This window comes from Dromaius novaehollandiae, chromosome 5 (assembly GCF_036370855.1).
Source record: "Dromaius novaehollandiae isolate bDroNov1 chromosome 5, bDroNov1.hap1, whole genome shotgun sequence".
Lineage (NCBI taxonomy): Eukaryota > Metazoa > Chordata > Aves > Casuariiformes > Dromaiidae > Dromaius > Dromaius novaehollandiae.
Genome location: NC_088102.1, coordinates 50,952,245 through 50,977,290, shown reverse-complemented (window position 1 = coordinate 50,977,290; position 25,046 = coordinate 50,952,245). Strand labels below are relative to the sequence as shown.

The following is a 25,046-nucleotide window of genomic DNA, read 5'->3' as shown; positions in this document are numbered from 1 at the left end:
CCATCCCTCTATTGGGAATGTACTCGTGCTTTGGTGCTTCTTGGGTTATTACAAGAAAGGAACAAGCTGATATCAAGCCACTCTGCACCTCTGAAAATGCAGTAGCTTGTACACACAGCTGGATATGCAACTTGTTCTTCCTTTGGGACCTTTCGTTATTGCCTGTGAATTAAGCTCTGTTGAGGCCTCAAACTTCTTCCATGATGTATTCCTCAGAGAATGCCGTCCTGCTTCCAAAATCGTTTCTTTACTTCCTCTTTCATATCCAGCATTTCTGATCTCTTCAAGTCATACCATTTGGAAGGCCCTGTGAATAACAATAGCCATAGAGCGCAGTTAGCAGAACTTTATTCAAAGTCCCATAATGGCAAGAGGGCAAGGTTTCAATGTACCATCACAAAATGCGTCAGCTACTTTTTCTGACCGTTGAGGCTAGTAAGTAGTTCCCTTCAGTTTTCATTCATGATTTAGTTATCATTCAGCATATTCAGCTGAAATCTGCAAGCCTCAATCATGCATTTGGGGGAGTCATTACCATTAGAAGCCAGTGTGCAAGGTCAGGCTATCGTAAACAACCTTTGAATAATGAACTTTGAATAATGAATGAATAATGAACAACTGCAAGTCCGTGATCCAGGAGGAAACCAACAATAACAAACCACCATGCATAATCCACTGGCTGTGAGAAACCACATGGAAATAATATGATATATGCAAGAAAATGATCAGAAATAGGTCAACAGATGTGGCAGCCTTGATTATCCTACCTGAAAGAAACACGTGGATAAAAAAGTATGTACAGAAAAAATGCACAAGAAGGAAAGGTGTTTAAGTGCTTTGGCAAGAAAATAGTTGGCAAATTTTTATCTTAAGCTTTTAAGGAGTGAAACAGTGAGGGGAAAACACTCCAGTGTCTTCCTTTTCTCCATTTTTAGGGCATTATATCTAGATGTCCATTCTTTCTTTCTTTTTTTTTCCTTAGTTGGGTTATGTAAGTGGTTGGCCAAAAACTAATCCAGTAGTTTTTTTTAGGAGTGTGCTTGTTCTAGTGAACACAAACATCAGTGTTTATTCCTTTTGCCCATTCTCCAAACTTTGAGAATGCAGATGATGCTAAACCGTATTCTGCTTTTTCTGTGTGAAAATCACAAATATTCAAAAATAGTGTTTTACCCATATTTAAAACTGCGAATTCATAAATATACAAGCATTCTAGGTTTAGATACACTTGAAATTCCAAAAAATCTTGATGATCCAAACTATATCTGCTGAAGTCCAACACATGCAAAGTTACATCTATATTTTTAATCTGAGAAATTCCTGCTGAATTTAGTATGAATCATTAAATCACGCATTAAATTGGAGATTTCAGTTCTGCAGTTTGATGCTCTAATTGTTTCTTTGCCATATACAATGGATTACTGGACAATGTTTTAATGAATATACAGCTAAGAACTATGTTCTCCAGTTGAAGTGTTTTAAATTGTGCTACTCTGCACTATTCTGTAATGTACCTCCTTGTAAATTCTAATGAGGACCTTCTGTAAAAAGAATTAGGTTTTGTCCCAGTTTTCCCAGACATTTGAACAAAATGGAGAGAAGATGTGAAAAAGAGTGTGAAGGAGTTCATCTGCATTGCGGAGAAGCCGAGCTGGAATAAGCATGGCTCTCTGCTGTTTGGGCAGTTCTCTCCATCTGCCATCGCTCGTTACTAGGAAGTCAGCACGGGTCATTTGTCCTTTGACATGTCTTACTTTGTGAGACATATTCTAGGCAGCCTTGTTCTTTTTAGTAGGCCTGCTAGGCTAATGTTATCTTTGTGTTAACTGGCTGGCTTTCAGAGCTTTTAAAAGATTCTTGGGGTTCCTTTCTCTGTTGTTTTACTGTGAAATGGCCTTGTTAAAGTCAATAGATACTCTACTTTTTATTCAATGTCATTTATTGAATTTTATTCAATTCTTTTCCTTTTTTCAGTTTTGATCATTGCTTTCTTTTCTTAATGAACTTATTGTACAAATAAGCTTAAAATGTTGAGAATACTTATTAGAGCTTCTCATACATAACTTGGAAGAGCAGAGGATATAGAGCAAACAGTTATTCACCCATGCTTGCTTTCTTCTTTTTTTAAGTTTGGAATTTTTTTTACCAAGAAATCAAAACTTTTTCAATGTCATCTGAAAAATTGTTTCAAATAGCATCTGGTGTTATTATTGAGTAGCACACTGCAAATAATTAGAAATCAAAATCTGTCCTTTAATTGGACTTGTTGATTATATGTCTGATTTTGTATGAATTTATTATCCGATTCAGGTTTCACATGACTTAACAAAGCTTAGATAGAGGCTGAATGCAAAAGTTGCAAGAGGACGATAAAATAACAATATGATCGTTCTTTGCTCTTATAGCTATTCTTATCAGTAGATTTTAAATCGCTTTTATTAAGGAGGTTAGTTGCAAATGGAGGTAAAGAGATTTATCTTATCTAGGTTATATCAGTAGGTCAGTAACAGAGCAGGGGATAGACTCAGGGCCTCTGAGCTCCAGGCAGGGGATCTGCCTCCAGAGCAACACTCTCTCACCTGCTTTCATCCCAAATGACTAAGTAATTTACTTTCCCAGTCAATCACTGAACATCAGACTCCAGCTATTATTCACCACCTTTAGTTTCATGTACATTTCTTCACTCGGATTGCATGGAACTGATCCCAACTGATTCTCTTCGCAATCCCTGTTAGTCAGTCTTTGTCAGATGTCTTCATCATCTCTAGGGGGGCATATCTGATAACTGTCTAATTCCAGGACTATGATTTCACTGCCTGCAATGTTTCCCTTAAAGTGCTGCACAGCTGTACCATGTTCTGATGCAGTCTGAAAGCTTCCATCCCACTATTGGGTGAAACTATTACAAATAGAACAATATTAATGTCAGCAGCGAGGAAGTTTATTGTAAGTGATGACACTGTATAGGCTCACTCAGGATGTTTACCAGAGCAATAGTTGCTAAGCAGATAAAGCATGTTTGGAAGATGCATTAGCAGATCTTTTTCTTCCTGCAGCAACTGCTGAGGAATGGAACATCTTTCTTGTACCTCCTTGCATTTTTAGTGATCCTGTGAATGCTTGACTCAGTAATAATGCCCCCCACCCTTTATATAAAAATAAATTAGTAGTCAGAAAAGATTCTGGATTAAGAGACCTAATATTTCTGTCTATCAGCAAACACTTAGAGGGACAATGACTTTGGTGGCCAGTGAACAGATTTGTTAAGAAAAACAATTTATAAGAAAGTTAATTGCTTGAGCTTTCTTCCAGTGTGCACTTACAGAAGAAGAGAGTATACAGAGTCTAAAAATAACACAGAAATGTAAGGAATACTTATCAACTTTTAGTGGAGAAAGGATATCCTCCTACTACAGCGTATCCCTTTCTGGATACTGTTTATATCCCCAGCTGTATCTCTGCTTTGTTTTTCCTTTTCTTCATTTCAGAGCTCCACCTGAGTCCACTTGGCTCACTTGGTTAGCAAAGCTGTGTCATCACTTTTTATGTAGCTAGCACCATGCAGGGAAGTGATGAAGCTACGATCTCATTTGCCTTTTCAGACCAAATAGGGCAAATTAGGTGCCCAAATATAACTGGGATTTAGGAACAGCCTTAGCACAGCTTCAGAACAAGGCAGGATTTTATACCTGTGGATCTATGGAGTGATATCTTCACTTTCTTGTCACCACACGACATTATTAAGAAAATGTTGCCTCTGTTTTTAATAGGCACTCCTTGCAGTATGCAGGTAGGGTCACTTTAAAACGTTTTCCCTGACTTTATGGTCTTTAAAAAGCCAGGTGTGCGGAGACCTCTTTTTTCTGTTGTCGATCATCAATATTTTATAGATGTATCTATGATTTTTCTCTCCCATGCAAATTTTCAAAGTTTAGAAACATTTTCCTATGCCAAATTGGAATGAGATATGAAATATTTAAGCCTTTATATTTATTTTTTATTAATTTTTATTATTAATATTTAATTTCCTTTCTACAAGGGAATTTTGGACTAGGTGCCTTAAAGCCATCTACTTTTATTGTAACCCTGTAAACATTTTAATTTAATATTTTCTTTCATGCAAACTAATTAATTAAATTTCAAAATGAAAGGCAGTTTCAAACTGGAAAGCAAAACTTTTGTTTTGTCTAAGTATCCACCAGGGTTACTTAGAAAACATGGGCTATTCCCACTGAATCAAGAAGTATTTTCTATAAATCACTTTAGGTTTCACAATTTGGCTCTAGTCCAAGGAAAGTGTTTCATCTGATAACTCCCAAGAATTTGTAAGTAAAGACTTTCCCTGTAATCCAGCCATTATCTGAAGAGACCTTGTTTGTTGTGTAGGTGGCTGATTTCCAGGCTTGTTAAAGTCTCAGCATTCTGTAGAGAATGGTGACTAGCAGAGCAAGAATATCATAGTTGGCGGAAGGGAAAATATCACCCAGCCGCACTGAACCACTATACACATTGCTTGATCACTGGTACATTTTTGTTGAGATGGTGAAGGACTGCAGCCTCATAGACACATGCTTGCTCAACCCTCTTGGAGCCTGTAGAATTTGACTTCTAAATTTTGATCAGTACATAGTCATCCCAGTTTAGACTCCAATTTTGCCAGTACGTCTTCCTTTCCCCATCAAGCCCTGAGGGATTCACGTATAGGTGTGTTTTAATGATGTTGACACGTGTCTACTACTGACTGGGTTTGGGACTAATGAATCATTTTGCATAACAGAGCGAGCAGCTATCCAGTGGTTTTCGTCACTACTGACCTGGGCTTTAGTCCAATTTCTGACATAAAGGTGGAAGCCTCTGTATCCTGTTACAGTTGACTGAGCTGTGAATTCCTCTAGTGAATGGTTTTACTAATATACTTTAAAGAAACAGTGGAATACTCAGGAAATAATAATGCCATCCAGGTCAGTGTGTATTGTAGTATGTTAGGTAATGACTGAATATTATTTTTTGTATATTCAAATTCTCCCAGATGCCAAAATGGCAGTAATTGGACTATCTTAGTATTTCTGCTGACAAAATGTTTTGGCTTCTGAAATATTTTGTGAATCCATGTCATATGAGATTTTGTATTCAGAGGGCATTTCCACTACTCAGGAGAGAAATATGCATTCTTATTTAGCCATGAAGTAGTTTTTCTAAGAATTCTTGAAAAATGCAAACATCCACTGGAGATAGTGCTGAACTGAGAGCCAAGACCTGAAATGTCTAAACCTCAGGAAAGGTTAGGAATCATATGACCCAAATCCTAGATTTGGCAGGGGTTGAATCAAGGTTACCAGGGACCCTTTTAAAGAAATTTTAATCTGATTCCAAAATGTCACTTTTCTCTTATTCATAACTAGCATGCATTAAAACAGGTGATAATATTAGAAAGCCAGATATCAATGCTAAGCCAAGATTATGAGGAAACATATTATCCATGTATACCTGCCTAGGGCTTAAAATCTGTTTAATAAATTTAGAGCAAAGCTCTTATAATAAACTCAGAGTAAAATCTAAATTCTATTAAAGCAAACAGAGAATGAAAAATATCTGCACCTTCAAGACCCTGGTTCTGTTTCTGTTTTCAGTCCTCATTCATCACATCCTGGTTACTTATCAATCATCTTGAACCACAAACCAAAAAAGGAAAATCCCCATGAGAACAGCACACCAACACTTCCTGGTTTCCATGCAGTGCACAGTGTGGTTTTACCAAGAAGTCTGCTAACAACCTTGTGCCTACTCTTTTAGAAGGCTTTCTGCAAAGTGGGGCAAGGTTTTTACAAATCTTCCTCCACTTCAGTTGCTTTGATGTGTCTTAGCAGTTATTGAAATTACATGTTTTTGAGTATAAGACAGTATATGCCTTGAAAATTAAACCACTAGGTATTGTATCTTGAAAACAATGAAAAGCGGAGAGCAGTACATAACACCCCCCCCCCCGAGTTGATCGAAAATCTATATGGAAAAGTGACTCCAATGGGAAGAGTTTGCATGAGTCAGTAGTACTCATGAGTAAGGGAGGAAGGGGAGAGTGCACCAGGCTTCCTACTGTAACAGCTCCTAACAAGCCTCTGCTACCAATAATCTGGGTGTAACTCATCCTTTCATGAAAGTATAATGCTCTTTAGTCTGTCTCTGCCAATTATATCACACTAGTGGACTCTGGGGAGCAAAGCGTCTGTGGAACTGGAGGTAGCAATTTTGGCTGAAGAACTTTGATCCAGAAGATGAGCAGGCAAAGGCCTAACAGCTGTAGGTGCAAGGTATGAAGCTGAATCAAACGCAAGTTGTCTTCACAAGATGTTACAGATGACAGACTGGTTTAGATACAGGAAGAAGGACAATAGCAGAGGAGGGCTTGCCAAAGAAGAGCATGGAGCTGCTTTCTGAATACCTATGGATAACAGTAAGCAGAAGGGCTGGGAGAGAGGCAGAGCACCAGAAATCCATGGAAAGGCAGGGAGAAATAGCATGTGTGAAAGTTAATGTCTTCCATGCTCATTAAGCTGAATGGTGGCCCAGGGGCACTCCGCAGCTTTGGTTTGAGTCACCGAAGTCTCATGGTCTGGATGAGATTAATGATGATGACAATTCAGGCATGCTTAGTAATTTTTGCCTCTTTTAAGAACTGTTATTAAACAATATTGCCTTTCAGCTATAGCAAATCACATGGATGTCAGAGAAACATCACAGCCCTGCCAACCCCTGCAGCCTGCCAGCTAGGAAAAGCACGGCAGAAGGATACCTTTGGGTGCTGACTCTGACTCCACTGTGAGTTCACTTAGAATCAGACCCTTTGAAACATCAGGCAAGTTGAAAGGATCGGTAGTGGTTTAGCACACCGGTTGTGTGTTGCTCTGGCTGTTGAAGTATGGAAAAAGACGTCTTTTACGTAACTATATTGAAGCCAGCTGAGTTACACTAATAGAAAAATAGGCTCCAAAAGTAATGGATGTGAACATTGCTACGCTACTGGAAAAGGTGGAATCCGTGTTTAGATTTGGATTTGGCAATCCTGTTTCTTCCTTAGCTCCAAATTAAACTGCAGTTCTCAACATGGAAGAAAGAATTAGAGGTATTAATTTAGGTGAGATCCTGTCTTTTATTTGTAATAGATTTTATATTGATATGACTAGCAACTTTTTCATGAAGTCAGTTATTAAGGGTCCATATCATCTGGAGATTAAAATATGGGACCTTAAATTATGAACTCTGAAGTTCTGTTTTTGGGTTTTCTGACTGTATAGCTTTAGGCAGTGTACACTGCATCTATATTTTGCCATTTTTTAAAATATTGTAGTTATTGCCTTCACAGAAGAGATGTTTGATTATGCAGCTTTCAGAGACTGTAGAACATATGTGAGTTTTAGGTACTGCTGCAGTCATTCTTTCACACTCCCTGCTTTCTGAAGAGAGGTATCTATACCACAAACACTTTTAATAGAAGACCGTCAAAATAAGGACAAAGTATGCTGTCTCGACATTACTTTAGGGTGAAGTGCTAAACAACTGGGTAGCCTCAAAACCAGTTTTGCATAGGGTTGCTACATTTCTCCCTGGTGTTTCCTGAACAACCATGTGATCTTACGCTCTGTAGGAGTGAGGCTTCCTGGGAGCTTTGGCCCTGCTGTGCACGCACGGTGCAGATGGGCAGCGTGTGTGTAGTAAGCCCAGAAGTGTCCCAGTGTACAGTATGTGCTCTGTAGGGCAAGGCTGAGCATTTCCTGGGAAAATGTGCACGTGTCGCTATTGTCACAAGTAGTTCCAGTGGGTTTATTTGTATAAATAAGCCTATTTATTTTAACAGTTGGAGTTTAAGGAATTAGTTACCTAGCAAATGGAACTCCAGCTGCGACAGGATCTTTGGGGGGTACTAGAATATATTATAGTATTTTAAAACCATAAATGGGCTGAGATTTGATGACAGCTGAATCAAATTCACTCTAGTGAACTTAACTTAATATTTGAGTGCATATGGGATAAGTTGCAAAATTAAATGTGACCCAAAGCAAGTGGATCTGCAAAATGGTATCTGCTTGCACAGTGAAATTTCTCCAGAAATGAACCTAAGTTATTGGAAGAGATGTTGATTTTCTAAGCAAATCTAGTTCCCAAATCATTGGGCTTGTTACTTTCAGTTACTCTAATAGATCTTTGTGATGTGATCCTTGAATTTAAGATTGTCGTGATTGTTTAATTAAGAAATTTAGGCCTGTCCTACTGTGCAGGGGAGGGAGACAAGAAGGGAGAAAATAAAGAGAAGACAGCCTTTTCCTGTCTAGCTCGTTTATGCTTAATACAGCTACTGACTAGATAACTTCCAAAATAATATTGGGCTTTTAACTTCCAAAATAATATTGGGCTTTGAATCTGGAACATTCAGATCCAAACCAGAAGTCGCTTACATGGCAGATGTGAGGGAAGCTCCATTACAGAGCAACAGTAGTGGGACACTTTTTTTTGTGCAGAATATGCTATTAGTTGCATTGTCGTAAGACACCTGCTGGTATCTAAAATGATGGGTCTGAACATCTGTTGACTACATTTACGACTTGTAGCTACACATTTCAATGCTCTTTTGATCATGTTGTGCTATTCAGTGAGGGGTGCGGCAGCAGAACATGGCTACTTCATCAGCTAGCCCCAGGCCAGTGGTGCAAAAATCTGTGTCTGGCGCTTGTGGAAGCACTACAGCTATTTCTGAATTGTGTGTGGAAGCACTTGCTGAGACTGGCATTGCTCTTCAGACTGCAAGTCAGTCTTATTTCTAGACATTAAGTTCTCCAGGAAAGAAAAGTGTATTTGTTAGCATCTTCTTCCTTCTGTATCATGTACAGGCTCCTTATTCTTGCCTTTAAAGCCCCTTGTGATGTGTCATCAGAGAAATTTTGATAGGACTATTTTCCCTGGAAGAAAGCAGTTGTGTCAAAATAAAGGCATATTGAGAAAACGTGATAGTCCTGCCAAAAAAAAAAAAAACAAAAACAAAAAACCCAGCCTCTTGGTATTTTCATAACAGATGATAACAAGACTATTATGAACTGTAATCAACAAAACTTATAAACAGCTAAAGCAGTGTAAATCGTTTTTACCCAAATGAAATTTTTTTTAGCCTAATTATGGGGGGAAAGAGGTATTTTTTGGCATCCTTTTTGTAGAAATGCAATGCAAGTAAGCATAAGGATTAGTTCTGTTGTCTACGGTAAGAAGTGTTTAAGATTGGTTTTGAGCTCCTTTGGACATTCATTAGTTTTACCGGACTACTACCTATCCTATGAATAATGATTGTGTTGTCACATACCGTACAGTCTGGGTCTAATTTACTATTTTATCTCCTTGATTGTTTCCTGTTACCTGTGGAAACAAACATTCCTTGCCGTTTACAACTGTGGTGAATATATAGGAGCACCGAGCAGATACACTGTAGATACAATAACCTCAGTTTATCAGTGAACAAAAGCAGTTGAAGGAGGAATGCACACCTTGATTACTATCATGTGCTTTAGCATTTATGCTATAGAAGAACATTGATTGTCAAGCAAAAATGATGTTAAGAAAGGTTGCTTGCTAGTCACATAGCAAATGTTCATGAAATGCATTCCAGGTCTCTTAAGAAAGCAGTTATTACTTATCGCTTTTTGTTTCAAATAGATGGGCTAGACACCCCGATATAATATAGACCAAGACTGGTCTGCGTTTCCCCTTCTTGCACGTGGAACTAACATTAAGATAAATATGAGTCATGCTCCTCCCTTCACTACGAATAACAGGCTACTCCAATTAAGTGTGCTTTGCAGTTGTCATTCTAGTCTGGAGTTGCAACCATGTTTTTTCTCTTGAGGGAAAGGTGGGGCAGAGACAAAGTTAATTCACATTGCTTGGAAGTGGCCTGAATCTTTCCCCATTTTCTATGCCCACATAACTGTTCCTGTTACAAAAAAGACAGTAAGCAGATGTATGCTTTTCCCCTTGTTTTTCTCAATCACAGATTTTCCCCTCGGATTACACTGTCTTTCCCTCTGTACCTGTTATGCTGTGTAGTCAGTATCTTTCCAACATAAAGATGAACAGACTGTGATCTCCTCAGGGCCTCTAGCCTTATAGCTTTCATTCAGTGTCTATACTGAATAGTATGAGGCGCTCCCCTCCCACAGGCGTTGCATGTGCAACTTGTTTAGGGTTCCCAGGCTGAAGGCCAGAACATGAATTGTGCAACCTTGGTCAATACTTCACTGAAGCTGCAATGTAACTATGGCACCAAGTTTCTTTGGTTTTGTTCACTATTTTTATCCTCATATTGCTTGCCATTTAAAACTACTTCCATATACCAACTTTTACAATGTTATTAAATTAAAATCCATCTAAGACATCCTTTGACATTAAAGAAATCTACTGCGGTACACATCAAAGTTCTGACACTAGTTGGCAGTGACGTGTGTGAGTGAATTCAGATTGCAGCAAGAGAAAGCCTTTCAAAATGGAGCGAAATACTGTCCAAAGTAGAGAACGGAAAGTAGGAAGTTCATTCATGTGTCCTCTTATATAATATATATTCGATGCTTCTCTATCAGTCCTAGCTGGCTGTGTAAGAAGAGATTGGAGCGTATCTTTCAAGGAGTACTTAGCACCGTAATGTGGTTCTAGTGCGCAATGTTTGTGCAGCTCACTTAGCTTTTGTATCAGGTAGGTTATATAATATCAGACTAATATCAGACTAATCAGCAAGTTTTCTGCTTTTCCCTAGCTAATAACAGGAACACATTCCTTGAGCTAGTTCTGAAACTATGAATTGGCATGTGTATTCATTTAAAAGGTTGAAATTGTGAAAGGATCACAACGTGATAATGAAGAAACCTTATAATCATAAAGGCTCTGATTATACAGCCATTTAATCTTTAAAACATTCTGTTATGAATTAAATATTTTGTTTTCAAATGTGTTTGAATATTCAGTTAGCATTTCTGTAATGTGGCTTCAAAGACTTGCACAAAATATTTAGATCTTCACTGTTATTGTTGATGATATGTTAAAAGTGCTAGATACCTCAAAAAAACATACTGTATTGCATTTTTTTTTGGAAAGGCTGAAGATCTGTGTTGTGTCTGAGGCCAAAAAAGGGAATTATGGAGAAGGTGATTTGAAGTCTGTCTTTCTGAATGAATTGGTACCTGCTACTTGTTGCGGTCTTGCTTTAAAAACACCGTACTTGAAAATGAATCACTGCCAGGTCTTCATTGAATCAGTAAGTCCAATCCTTTGTAATCATTTCTTTTTTTTCTCTTTTTTAAATAACAGAATTCAATGTAAGTTGCAGATATGCAGGAGTTTTTCACGTTGAGAAAGATGGTCGCTACAGCCTGACACGAAGTGATGCAGTCGAGCTCTGCAAAGCTCTGAATAGTACCTTGCCAACACTAGAGCAGATGAGAAGAGCTCATAAACTTGGATTTGAAACTTGCAGGTAAAGAGGTTTTAGGAAAAATAATATATAATGACAGGTCCATCCATGCATACTATAGTGTAATAATTACAGTTGCTTTCATACAGCTGTTAATTAGATGGCCATATCATTCCTTGAGTAAGTTATATTACTTAGATGATGAGTAAGAAATCTTTCTGCATATGTGTGTTTGCTCTGGGTCCTGTAATATATAGGTTCTTGACTGCATTTCTTTTTATCAATTATCTTGAAGAAATCATAATCTCTCGCAGATAAAGTTGAAAGATAGCAACAGATAGAGAATATAATAAACTAATAAGGAAGAAGTTCAGATCATACTGTATCACTGACTAATTCATAGAGACAAGTAAGTGCAAAGTATGCATAATTTTTAATGACCTGATGTAGGCTCAAAGACTGCAGATTGTACATACAGTACAGGGAATTCCATTTTGTCAAGCAATACTAAAAAGCAGCAAGTGGGACTGTGAGAAATGAACTGCTGACTTTCCAGTGAAAGACTGGCCAGAGTGTTAGTGCATCCCTATAACATGTGAATGAAGATGTTTCAGAAGATGGCCATAAAAATGATAAAACATACAAAATCCTTTTGTCAAGTGACTTAATCACCCTCTGTAATTTATGATTTAAATGGAACCCAATATGGATAATATGAACTCTTCAGTATAGCAAAATATAACTGGATCAATTGACTGAAAGTTGAGCATAGACAGTTTGGGACTCAAAAAATTAAGTAAACAGTAGTGCAATAAAATATGCAAGGATAATACTTATTGGTTGAAACAATTTGTAAGGATTATAGTAGATTCTTTGCCACACTACAGTTTCATCAGGATTGAATATTTTTCCAAAGAATGAACTCTAGTTCAAAGAGGAATCAAGCTGGGACAGTTCTATGGTCTGTAAGTAGGTCAGAGTAGATGAGAATGGGAGCTTGCTTTACAAAATGCATAATGCACATATTATGCAAGTCACCTAAACATTTAGATGCAGAAGAGAGATGGAATTCAGGAGCTGTAAACATGAAGGGTTTTTTAATCAAACAAGAAAGATTCATACTGGTGAAATACTTTTGAAGTGAATAAATTTCAGTAGATTTTCAACTTTAGTAAAAGCTAAAATAAACAGCAAATACAGGAAAAATGGAATTTGTCTTATACTTCACTGGAGTAGAAAAGCCCAGTGGACATTTCTCCAAAATGTTGAGACTTCATTCTTGAATTTACATTCCATCGAAAACAGTCCTAGTATCAATACTACTTGTAATTATTTCATGTGAGGGTGACAGTAACTACTGTCAGTGGTACTTTATAAATAAATGCATGAATGTTCTTTCCCATTGGTTTTCAAACTCATGAGAATTGAATAAAAGCTTCTTTCAAATTAATAGCTGAATTTGTATTAAGCAGTTTGTTTGGTTACTGTGGAAAGATGTGTGCAGTGCTTTGAAAATATTGTTCTTATATGTACAAATGCCATGCACTGTTATTGATGACAGCATATGGCACATTCATTTTGAGCAATGTTATGCCTTGCGCTGTGGAGAAAGAGGCTAACCATAAATCAGGCAACAATGAACAGAAACCCCCTGGTGATGAGTGTTTTAGAAAATTCTTCCATGAGAAGTGGTAGCATTGTTTAAAATACTGCCAAATAAAGACTAGAGGCAATTCTTCCTGGTGAGGAAAAGTCCTGAATGATAGCGTGCAAGTTCTTTCTCTCACGTCGGCATATGAACATACTGAGCCTTCTGAATTGTCCAACACTGCACTCACTACATGTGGAGACTATGCGCTGAATCCTAGCTAAATGCCTAGCGGTAGGAGTTTCTAGTGCTAGCGGTTATGAGAATTCTGCAATGTGGAAAGTCTTTCCTGAAGTTAAAATGGAAGAATAATTGAAAGGATTGAAAGGAGGAGTAGAGGGAAATGTATTTCACAGTGGAGTGCTGTAGTTTGTCGTTAGCAATACAATTCTCTCTAATTTACAACTTAGCAGAGGACAGATATGGATATATAATCCATGTGGAAAGGGTTCCTTCCTTCCCTCCACCATCCCACCCCCTTACTTTTATTTGTTGATCCTGTGTTAGAAGTCCTCCTCAGTAAGGCCAGGCTGTCACCAAGCTTGAGTAGGAGAGAAAAAAATATACTGCACATAATACTCAAAATACATGTGGAATGGAGAGTGAATGAGATGAATCAACTGATTGTAGCCCAAGTAAGTGATTAATAGATTAGACGGTGTGAACATTGTAAGCTTAGCTGGAAGTGTCAGTAAAGCAATTTATCATTCCACCTACAAAAGATTTAGAATTGCGAGTATCTGCATGGTGGATATGTAACTGGAATGGGGCTCAAGGATAAAAAGCTGCAAAGCTATGAAATTTACTCCTCCCTGATAAGTTGTACGTCTTAAAAAGCAAAACGAAAACCAACCAAACCCCAGTTCTTGTTTCCATTGTATCACCCCTCCCAGCTAAATCCATTGGAATTCATCAGGTGCTCCAGAATTGCAAAATAGTAGTAACGCATTGCGCATTATGTAGCTCTAGTAACTACAATCTTCACTGCAATGTGGGAACTCTGTACACAGTGGCAGCATTGCTTGATTGAAAGAAACAATAGGAATTTATGGTTGGATGAGTGTTGTATCTGAACGTTTTATTAAGCCTTCTGCTTTGCCAAAAGGGGTGTGACTTGCAATCATCCTCTAAATCTGCTCATGTGCTATAAACTGATCTCCAAATATTTCTCTATGAATTAACACTGAACAATGGGTTATGCTCAAGGTAATGAAAATGTGATTTCCTGAAGAAGAAAGAAGCCAGTCTTTAGTGTCAGTAATACAACTTCCCACTGAATAAGAAGTGCACTTAGCCTTCCAGTCCCTTACTTTCACTGCCTTGCTCTGGAACCTGTCATCTTAGCTAGTAAGATACTCAGTTAGAATGGGTTTAGCTCTAGACATTACAGGCAAAATGGTGTTGTTGAGTGGCTGGAGCCTGATGAGATTAGCTACATGTGAGAAAGGAGCAACCTTCATATGCAAAATTATGCATAATGCATGCACATTTTAAAAAATGATGTAAGATGAAAAGACTGGCTTCTTCATAGCTTCTTCGTGTTTGAGATATCTAGAACATTTGTGTCATCTGCTATAATATATAATACTGTGTGTTTTCCTCTGTTCTTCACAGGTATGGTTTTATAGTGGGGCATATTGTTATCCCACGGATCAATCCCTATCATCTTTGTGCAGCAAATCATACTGGCATTTACAAACTTTCATCAAACACGACTGGTCGGTATGATGCATATTGTTACAATGCAACAGGTATGTATATGCTTTTATGATGTATTTTAGATATAAATTAACTAATAGTAATATGGGTGATCTGGTTAGGATACTGGAACAAGGGCTTCTTTTTTAAAATACCGTCTGTTTTGCAGCTGAGAAGAAATACATTTTGCCAGTCTCTAGAATTGTATCTGTAATACCAGCAACAAATTTGACCCATTTTGTCATTACTGTTTTTGGGACTAAACAATCTTCTGCCTTCGGGACTAACTTAGTAGCTTTAGAACTGTGTAATTAGAATAGTGAAACACCACAGCCATGAATCTAAAAGGCATAACTGTTGCAAGTAATGGCATCCAGCTCTTCTGCTCATGCGTACAGTAACTTCTATAACTAATAATGGTTATTTGTACAAATCTGTGAAGCTTGGGAGCCTGCAAGGATCTTGGCTTTCATTTTCAGTGTATGTGATGCCTCACACAAACCTACATTCAGACATTAGGCAGTTACCTAGTGTTGCAGGTCAGAGGCAGACCTCTTGTTTTAAGCTTGTTGAACATCTTAAAAATTTGGAAATATCTTGCTAAATTATTAGGAAACTGTAGATAATCTTGTAGCAGATGCTAAACACAGACAATATTTGAAGATAAAAACTGTACTAACTTCCAGTGTCTTGGATTTCAGCAGATTATGCCATTCACAGTGGATATCAACAGATCCTACAGAAAGCTCTAGGCAAAATTTGGTGATGATTTGAATGGCAGTGGTGTTTCTGGATTTTGGTTTTGGTGATCATATCATTAAAAATCATAGCGTTACTGAGCTGTCAGTCTGCTCCAGAGAGCTCAGGCAAAACCAATCCATAGACAGTTTCAGGAAAGCAGTAAATCCTGTCACGCAGGGTTGCCTCTTCCCTTGGGTGCAGCAGAGTCCATCCCCACCAGAGCTTTATATCTCCTTCTGAGTCTAATTTCCTTCCTGCACCACGAGAAGATGACACGCATGCTAGCACCAAGCCAGAGCAAGCAGGACTCACCGACTGGGAGTGCCTGCTGCCTCTGCAGTAGCCCTCAGTCGAGGGCAGGGGGTCCCCCCAGCTGGAAAGGGGTCAAGCTGCTGCGGCTGCTGTGACACTGGGGCTGTCTGCATCAAAACTGAGTAATAAGGCTATTTTAACTGGTGTTGACTGGAATGGTTTTCTAGAAGGGCTGTGGAAAAGGAAGAATCTAGCTTGGATCTGATTTGGAAATTTGTTTTTAATTGTCCACTTTTTAAGGTATTGTTTTGTGATTATGTAAATTCTGAAAGTTTTCTGGACTGCCATATGGGATCAAACCAAACATTATTGTCCCCAAATATAGCCAGAAGTTGGAAGCTAATGCTTAGAAAAAGACAAAGCGATTTTTAGGTGTATCAAGAAAACTTTCTAGCTAGGTCATACTGATAAATCTTTGAATCTAATTAATGTGGTTATGCAAATGTTTTTTTCTCAGCTTTCTGGTATGAATATTTTCTCTTTTCCTTCCTTTTCAGAAACAAGAGAGAAGGCATGTGAGCCAATTGAAAAGCTAGATACTTCTTTGCTCAATAATCAGAGCGAAATAGGTATTGTATTGATTACAAAGACCTACCATTTGCTTCATTCTCAAGATTTGTTTATCTTTTTTTTTTACACACAGAATTATTATTTTTAAAAATCAAGCCAAACATAAGAAAAACAAGTTTAGAGATGTTGTACTGCAAGTAAAGCAATTAATCACTCATCTCCCCCTAGGTCTTATGGGGCTGAGTTTGCCTTAAGGTGTTACTAACAAAGCAGGTTTTTTGTATAGGTATTTGACAATTATAAGCAGTTTGGGGCTGCTGACATTTCTTTGACATATAGGACTTTGCTTAAGATGGCAACCCTGCTACATCCTGTTTTAAGTTGCCGGTTAGCAGAGCAACTGGAAGTGAAAGAAGGCTCTCGTAATAAATGACTTGTCCCAGTTCTAAAAGCTTCAGCTTTACAGAGGCGAAGATTTTATGTTTAAAATCAAACTTTTTGGTCAAAATATCAAAATATTTGAATTGTATGCCATATATATTTGACAAATATAAACATTGGAACTACTGGAGATAGTTTGGTATGGTATGACCTGGACAGGTTGCATAGAATGATAAAAATTTGGATGAGCTGATATTAATCCATAACTATTTTTCTTTGTTTTTCTTTATTATGGGACTTAAGCCATCTATCACAACTGAAATATATCTATGTGGCTCCTAGATATTAACAGCTGTTTAATTTTTCTTTCCAACAGTCATTGATAATGCAGATGGCTCACGTTATAATGCGGATGGCACACGTCATAGTGGAGATTCCTTAACCTCAGGTGCAGACGATGAAAGTGTAGGTAGTGGCTCAACACATGACACAGCTGCAGTGGATACCTCCACCAGAAGATCCACCAGTACCTCATACTTTGAAAAAACCACTCCAGTCTCTCAGCGGCCAGATCATTCTTCTGGAGGGGGTGAAAAGGAATTTCCTCCAATAAGTACCGGTAAGGATAATAGGTTGCAACTGTGTCCTCTTTAAAATAACTGAGTGAAGAATTACATTGCTAGGTAAATGATTTCATGAGGCAATGAGAAGCACAATCTCTGATTTGTACCCCTGAGAATTAAAGGGAAAAGTCTGTGTCTTCAGAAAAACATAAGCATTCCAAATTTCTAAGGACTTTTTGTGACTGCATGAGAGTACAGGGCAACTGAGTATCAGCATAGCTTCCCACATAAACCTTCCCAGGATGCTGACAATAATTGGTTCTAAGCATTTGCTCTTGTTCTTAAAATATTAATATTGATTTTATTAGAAAGATCAAAAACATGTCTAGTAGAGAACACAGGCTAGGGAGGCAGAGGGTGTAGATATCTAGAGATAAGGATAATATATTATCTGTTTTCTAGTAAGATGGATTAACAGATTCTGCATTTAAGTAATAAGAACAAAGAGTAGTTTTCAGTACAAGTAGTTTTTTCTTTGTACAAATGCAGGGTTTTTTTTTTAGAAATTCTTCTTATTACAGCATATTACTGAATGCAGAGATAAAAATGTCAAATAAAAATGTTATTAGTAGGCTCTTCCTCCAGATGAGAAAGCCAAATTCTATTCCCATGAAGCCCTACCAAATGCAAATTCCATACTCTTTCCTAGGGCATTTTGCAGGGTGTAGCCAAATGTAATATTAGAGTACCTTGCCTATATTTTGCTTTCTTGTGGAGGTGATGTATTTTTTTCATCTTTTAGGTTGCTTTTGTGGCTGAAATTATCAAGGGTGTAAAAGACTAGCTCCCACTGAACCTAAGGGTTACAAATGGAATTCTTTCTCTAAATATAGTTTACTTTGTGGCCTCTGACCACAGGCTTTTTATCAGATCATTCATCAATCACTTACCAGTGAAGGATACCAGTAGTTTACATCATTGTAAACTGCTGCATAACTATTGAAAAAGGAGCAAAGACATTAGGATTATAGAATGACTTGTCACTGCTGGAGTATTCATGGCACTTTATGCTTGTTTTTCTGTGTAATTAATACCATGACAGGTAAATGCTTGCATTTTCTTCCTGAGGAGCTAGTATAAGAACCGTTCCCCAAAGTGTATGCCATCCACTTCAATTTCTTGCCATGACAATTCTTATTAACTCTGCTTACATGCATAGCCTTTTTTTGGACTAGCTCAGAGTATATCTCAGTAAAGAAAAGAGTACGGATAACTTCATTCATTGCTCTAGATTCCATGTCCAGATGGTACATAGGTGCAATAATAGCTTGAATCACATGAACGGATTGTTGCCAGAATTTTCACTATCACTATAAAATATAATTTTTTAGAAATATTCTATTTTAGTGATATACATATACTCTGTTAGTAAAGCAAGGATATTTGGGGTTGAACTTGTATGAAGAACCTACTCTGTATCTTTCTCCTCGACTGGACCAATAAATGGAGAAATGGGGGCTTGCAATATAGAGCAACAGTAGTTGTGAGCATACTGAGTTGTAGCTCAACTAATGAAATAGTAACGATTCATCCACTTTCATACAGATGATGAATTTTCTACAGTATCAACTGACTTTTCTTCAGTGTCAATAGTTGATGATTTCCCTGAAAAAGGAGATGGACAGCAGCCTGCAAGTACTAGTAAGATTTATATATTATAATAAGTAACTCAAATATATATCGTATTAAAGCTGCTTTCTTCTTCCAGCAGGTCATTCTGGTAAGTGGTGAGATATATTTTATCTCAAATATTGCCAAAACATTGAAGGACACTGCCTTCTGAAGTGGTTGAATTAGAAATAAACTCTACTTTCTGGTGACCGTTACTTATTTAAAGGGACAAGGGGAGCCAAAACACTTATTGTTTGGTTACTTCCGTGCTTATACATGAGTTAAGAAAGTATTGATTTACTTATTCTGTGTTTTCCACTGCCTTTTTATCACACCTATTTACTCTATGAGGCACCACAAATTAATGCAACCAACTATCACTTGAAGTGATAACTTCTACCGCTTTCAGAAGTAGAAAGGACATTTTTGTCAGTTGTGGTGAATGTATGTCTGTTTGTGGTTCTAATTTATTTATGGTTGTGAAGGTGGATAATTTCAGGTCAAATCATTGCCTTGCTAACCAAAGATGTGCTTTAAGTGGCAGTTCCAATTGCCAGCCCACTTGTGCACTGCAAAAATGAACTTTGTCCTTGTTGGTGGCAAGAATTGCATGAAAATTCTGAGCTTGATGGCTCTGCAGGCTTTGAGACTTCCACATAGTCTCAAATAGTTAATGGTGTTTAACTATTAACTATTTTCTCTGCTTGTCTCTAAAAAGCAGTGCTGAGTGGGAAAACAACTTATTTTTTATCCAATATCTGGTGCACAGCAGCTACATCAAATAAAAAAAAAAACTTTTAAAATCATCTTACACTTTTCAAAGTGGAACTGTACATATATTCATCTGAGTTCTTAAGTTTAATGTGATAAAGATTTTTGTGCCAGAAAAGAAAGTGAGGCTAAAGGGAGAACATTTGAATGTCATGGAGGAGATTTACAGAGGTATGATTGACAGTTATTTGTAGTAAAGATTGAACTGATAGAAATAAAAGTTTCTTCCTGCCAATTCTTTTTCCCCAATATGGAAGCCAGTGATAGTGAGGAATTTACTTAAGTGTTTGTTCGATGCTGATAGATAGTCAAATAGTCTACATAATTTGGAGGGACATGGCCCTAATTATTGTATATAGACATCGGAGGATAGAGTAAAAGTGATTATAACTCTTACAGAGTTAGTAGAAGCTTTACTAAAATACAGGAATCATGCAACCAAACATCTTGTCTCAGAAGATGTGAAGGTTGGTAACACTATACAAATATATAGATATGTCCAGATGCAACCCATAAGGGCAAATGGAAAAGGCAGATTTCCACTGAACATATTCTGCTAGCGCAGGGCTTATATATCCTATCATAAATGTTTGCTGAAGAGCTGTATTGCTATGTGTTTATATGGGAAAGCAAAAGTCACCATGGATGATTTTTAACAGGACTGGCATTGTAAAAGCCCTGCATTTAGGGGAGGGGGTCAGTAAAACTGCATTGATTTTGTCCTGCACTCTTCAATATTTCAAGGTACCTCTGTCAAATTTTATCCTCCTACAAATTTATGAGAATGAACAGATCAGGAAAGCATATTAGGTTTACAACGTCTCCACAACTATGGATTTTTTACTATTTGAGAATTTTTGTATTACATTGCTTAATTCTTCATGGTGTAAGAGGAGCTTTTTCCTGAAGGTGATTGTATGCTTTGGAAGTGTTCTGGTTTGCTGAATATCACAAAAAAAGTCTATAATACTACAGTAATTTGTTTCTACATACAGGGAGAGGTGATGTCAGATAAGCACTGCATTAATACTAAGATACATCCATCATAATTTGACTTCAGTGCTCATCATCTCTTATTTAGTCTTCTTCAATAAGAGAAGTGCACAAAAGAAATGTAAAGGGAATAACTCAATGGTAGATAGTCCAACAGGCTACACTTTCAAACTATATGTAGTGGGTGCATGTGCATGCAATAATAAACCTTCACATTAGTTAAACTCCAGAAAGTGTTTGTGATAACTTTATATCATTTTCTTACTGAAAACTTAAGTTTTGGCAGAAGCATCTGTAGAATATTTATGTAATTATGTGTAATAACATATGCATAAAATACAAATGTGTGTGTGTGTCTGTGTGTCTGTGTGCAGAAATGAAATGACGGAATTTATTAAGTCTCTTCTACTCATAATAGTGATACTCAACCAGAGCATATCTGTATGTCAAAAATGTGCATCTCATTGATATTTCTAAGAGTTTTCTCTTTTTAATACATTATCCATCTTCCTATTTTGCTTTTTGACATTGACCACTGTAATCCTTTATTTCTGATACCAGTAGTACTAAATCTAAGGAATAATAGGTGACCGTGGGAAAATAGTATGCCTATTCAGTCAGACAGGTTTTCAGAAAGTAAAGATTTGTTAGGTTTTGCTGCAAAAGGAGCCTTGAAAAAGTGCAGTGCTGAGTTTAAGTCCATACACTGCAGTTTACAGCTAAGGAAAATGTAAGTGCTGTAGATTGAAGAAAATCAATTTGTGCTGTTTGGTTATTTGAACTTTTATTTCTAAGTCTTGTAATTTCTAATACTTTCATTTATTACACAAAAATGGTAAAAACTAGCATAGTAGAAGTCAATCTTCAAGGTTTTTTTCTGAATGAATTTTTGAAGATTATTCTTCTGAATTAAGAAAGAGTATATGATATCTCTTCATCTTCAAAATATAGAACATGTATTTAAATGCTGATAAAAATATTGCTTGCAAAGAATTGCCCAGAATACAAATATTTTCAGAGAGACATTTTGAAGTAGATTTTGCTTGTCTTTTGGTGAATATGTGTATGACTTGCAACACAGCTCTTGTTGTAAGCTCTGCTCTTTAGTGTCATTGCTTGATACGGTTCTTAGCAGAGAGAAAGGTTAAACTATCAAGGTGGCTTGCCTGAGGGATTTCATTTTCTATGGTGTGCATGCTTCTATTAGCTTTGTGTGCTGTATGTTGAAAAAAGTGGGGGATATTTCACATTCAGGAAATACTTAGTTCTATCGCAGCTATAAAATCTGCAGAATTCATTGACTTTACTGGACTTTCAGAGCTGATAACACAATCTTGTACTTTAGTAGGATGTTTCAGACTTCGTGGACACTAAAACCATTGGGGGTTTTCTGTTCTTTGAGGAATGTACTGATACCACAGGGTTCATACATTCGCTTTGCGCTCACTTTCCTCTCAGTGGCACAAGCATGTTGAGGGTGCCGGTGCTGGTGGACTTTGCTGGAGAAAAAGTGCCTCTCGAGAAATAACAAGTTCTCGGTTGAATGAACCATGTCCTAACAGCTCCGGGGCCTCATCGTGACGACTTGGAGAAAGCCACCACCCAGGCTCAGTGGAATCCGTTGTTACACCACTGGTGGTGGTCAAACCCCAGAGACAAGGCGCAAGAACCGACGCAGGCAGCAAGGGGTAACTAATGCCATGCTGAGAGGGGCGCTTTGTTTAGGGGCTGAGTATCCTTGCTGCAGGAAAGCAGCAAGTTTCAGAACCACTAAGCGGAGGGGGCTTGGAGGTGTGGTATTTGTCGCTGCTTTCTGTTTTGATTTGTTTGACATGGGAGAAGCAAAGTCTCTCACTGACTGCACATTTGGTATCTATAGAGAACATCATTTAGCCTGAGGATGTCACATATCCTGAGGAGATTCTCCACCTCTGAAAAAAAATTGAACTTCAAAAATCAGTTGTGTAGATCTCACCTGTGACAGGGATGCAAAAAATATTTCCTCTGATTTAGAAGACAGAGAAAACATGTTGTACTGACTATAAAGTGGAAAATGAATGAACAGCATTTCATAAACCACTTACCATGTTATTTGCCTAGAGCTTTAATCAATCAGTGAGGAAGATATTAAAAAAAGGAAGTAATAAGACATATCTCTGGTTTCTTCTTTCTGTTCTTTCCACTTAAAGAAGAAAGGTGCATAGTTTTATTGGAAACAACATTCGATATCCCATAAAGATGAAGGCTGTGAGGAAGAAAAAGAACAGATTACAAAAGTTTCATTTCATTCTAAAAATTGACACATGTGATCCTAGATCTCCCCTATCATTTAAGGGTATTCAAATGATCTTAATTTTTTTCCCTCACTACGCTATAAGGGAGCAGGGTTTGGTCTGCAGCAATGTGTAGGGCATTGAAATGCAGGTAACAGGCACCTTGGGGCAGCTTCAGGAGGGCCGTGGCAATGTGGTGAATCCCTTGTGGGAGGAGAGGACCAGGAGGAGAAACAGAGTCGTGGGAAGCCATGTTCTGTTCACTTTTGTGTGTGACTTGGGGCTTCAGGCACTGTAGGGGAGACAGGAAAGCGTAGATGTGGTCAGTAGGAGGCCTTGCAGGTTAGGGCTTCATTGCCGATTTAACATCATCACAGCAGATGTGACTTCAAGTGGCAATGGTTCAGATGACGAAGACTCTTCAGAGGAGATGCTTTACTCAACAGTGTTTCCGGGCTGGGACGTGAGTGTGGCCAAGAAAGAGTATTCTCCAAGTACTAGTAAGGAATTTCCTTTCTTTTTTTGATTTCCCCCCCCCCCCCCCCATCCTACCTGACATTCCTCCTCCTTTGCCACACCTGTATTGTGGAAAGAGTGGTGGCTGTTCTGATTTGCTGATCCTTTGGAAAGGTCTCCCATGCCACAGGAAAAATCTTGTGAGGTCCTTATCCTTAGAATGAACATCTTCTGTCACTGTTTAACATCTCTTTCCTCCCTGTTTGCATACATGAAGTCACCCATGATCTTCCAAGAAATAACCCTCTGTTCTGCTTTCTAAGTTTTACATTGTTAGAAAATAGTGTTACTATAATGCTAGACTGTGTTACGTATGGTCTACGTCTGCACCATTGCTGAAATATTATCAAGTATTTGAATACTATTCTTTTATATGTTTTCTTAGGCAACTTCTTGGTCCTGTGTAATAAAATATTGAGGCGCAATTTGATGGAAGCCAAACACCATGGACCCCTTTCAGTGTGAATTGTTGGCAAGGCAGTCCTGTATTTGCCCTCTTTCTTACTTTTCCCATACACTCTTCTAACACTATCCCATTTGTTTTGTTCCCTCAAATGTTTTGACATGACCCAAATCCACACTCTAGAGATTTTAACACAAAGCTTTATTTTCATGGTATAAATAATTCTCACTGATGATCTGACAGCTCCTTTTCAAGTAAAAAACCCCCTCCATACCTAAAACCCCTTTGTCTTAAAAACAGATCACCAATTATGAGGCTCAAAGCCAAGTGTTTGTACCACTGGAACATCCAGTCTGTGCTTCTTGGCCTCACAACTGGGGAATGGCCCCAGCCCTCAGATTTTTTCTGTAATGCAGATGTCATCATTGATGACAATATTCCTTAGTTCTCATCTTTAATAATTTGTTTCTGAATGTAGTGGAGTGTTTGGGAAAGATTTCAGGGTTTGTTTTTTTCAGCAGTGGTCTTAATTTTCACAGGAAAAAAAAAGAATGAGAAATTCTGCTTGCTTGGGGATTTTTGTTCTTTTACATTTGCCTAAGCTTTAGGTGTTTCTGAAGTTAGTTAATTTAGCTTTGACTCTCTGCACTGGTGACTTACTCCACATGGTGCATTGAATTCCAGCTGCCTTCTATGACCTACATGTGTTTGCATGCTCCATGGGTGCGAATCTATACAGTGTCTTATCAGAGACTCTTACGGACATTTTTTTTCTATCTTTTCAATTATATTATAACTTTATTGACTAATACTAACTTTCTGGTGGCAGTCATAGTGCTTTCAGGTTTTTCCTGACTATTGTTTTTGAGCTCAGTGGTGGATATTCTAGCATGAATCTGAATACTTCTTGAGTGCCTAGTAAGCATGTTTTACATGTACTCAGACACCTACCATATTCTTTAGGTCCAGCTTTATTCTTAGGCTTGAATTGTAGTGTTTTGTATCAGCTGTAATGATTTTGCTCCACTTCTGCTATACACTGTTCTGTTGCTTGTCTTCCTCAGTATCCTTGGGAAACTTTGCATCAGACAGAGTTTTTCTTCTGCTGGATGTAAAGGCATCT

At 37.8% G+C, this 25,046-nt stretch overlaps 1 protein-coding gene across 16 annotated transcripts in view; it reads left to right on the top strand.

Annotated features, from left to right (window-relative positions):
* Window positions 1-25,046, top strand: part of CD44 (CD44 molecule (IN blood group)) — a 60,022-nt gene that overhangs the window by 11,212 nt on the left and 23,764 nt on the right. For 11 of the 16 annotated variants that reach the window (XM_064512789.1, XM_064512790.1, XM_064512793.1 and 8 more), the window contains exons 2-8: window positions 11,341-11,506; window positions 14,706-14,842; window positions 16,340-16,411; window positions 17,110-17,352; window positions 18,902-18,997; window positions 22,294-22,419; window positions 23,382-23,504. In XM_064512789.1, the coding sequence (XP_064368859.1) occupies window positions 11,341-11,506; window positions 14,706-14,842; window positions 16,340-16,411; window positions 17,110-17,352; window positions 18,902-18,997; window positions 22,294-22,419; window positions 23,382-23,504 (963 nt within the window). The remainder of the gene's footprint in view (window positions 1-11,340; window positions 11,507-14,705; window positions 14,843-16,339; window positions 16,412-17,109; window positions 17,353-18,901; window positions 18,998-22,293; window positions 22,420-23,381; window positions 23,505-25,046) is intronic. The other 5 variants (XM_064512796.1, XM_064512797.1, XM_064512799.1 and 2 more) reach the window with 3 other exon arrangements.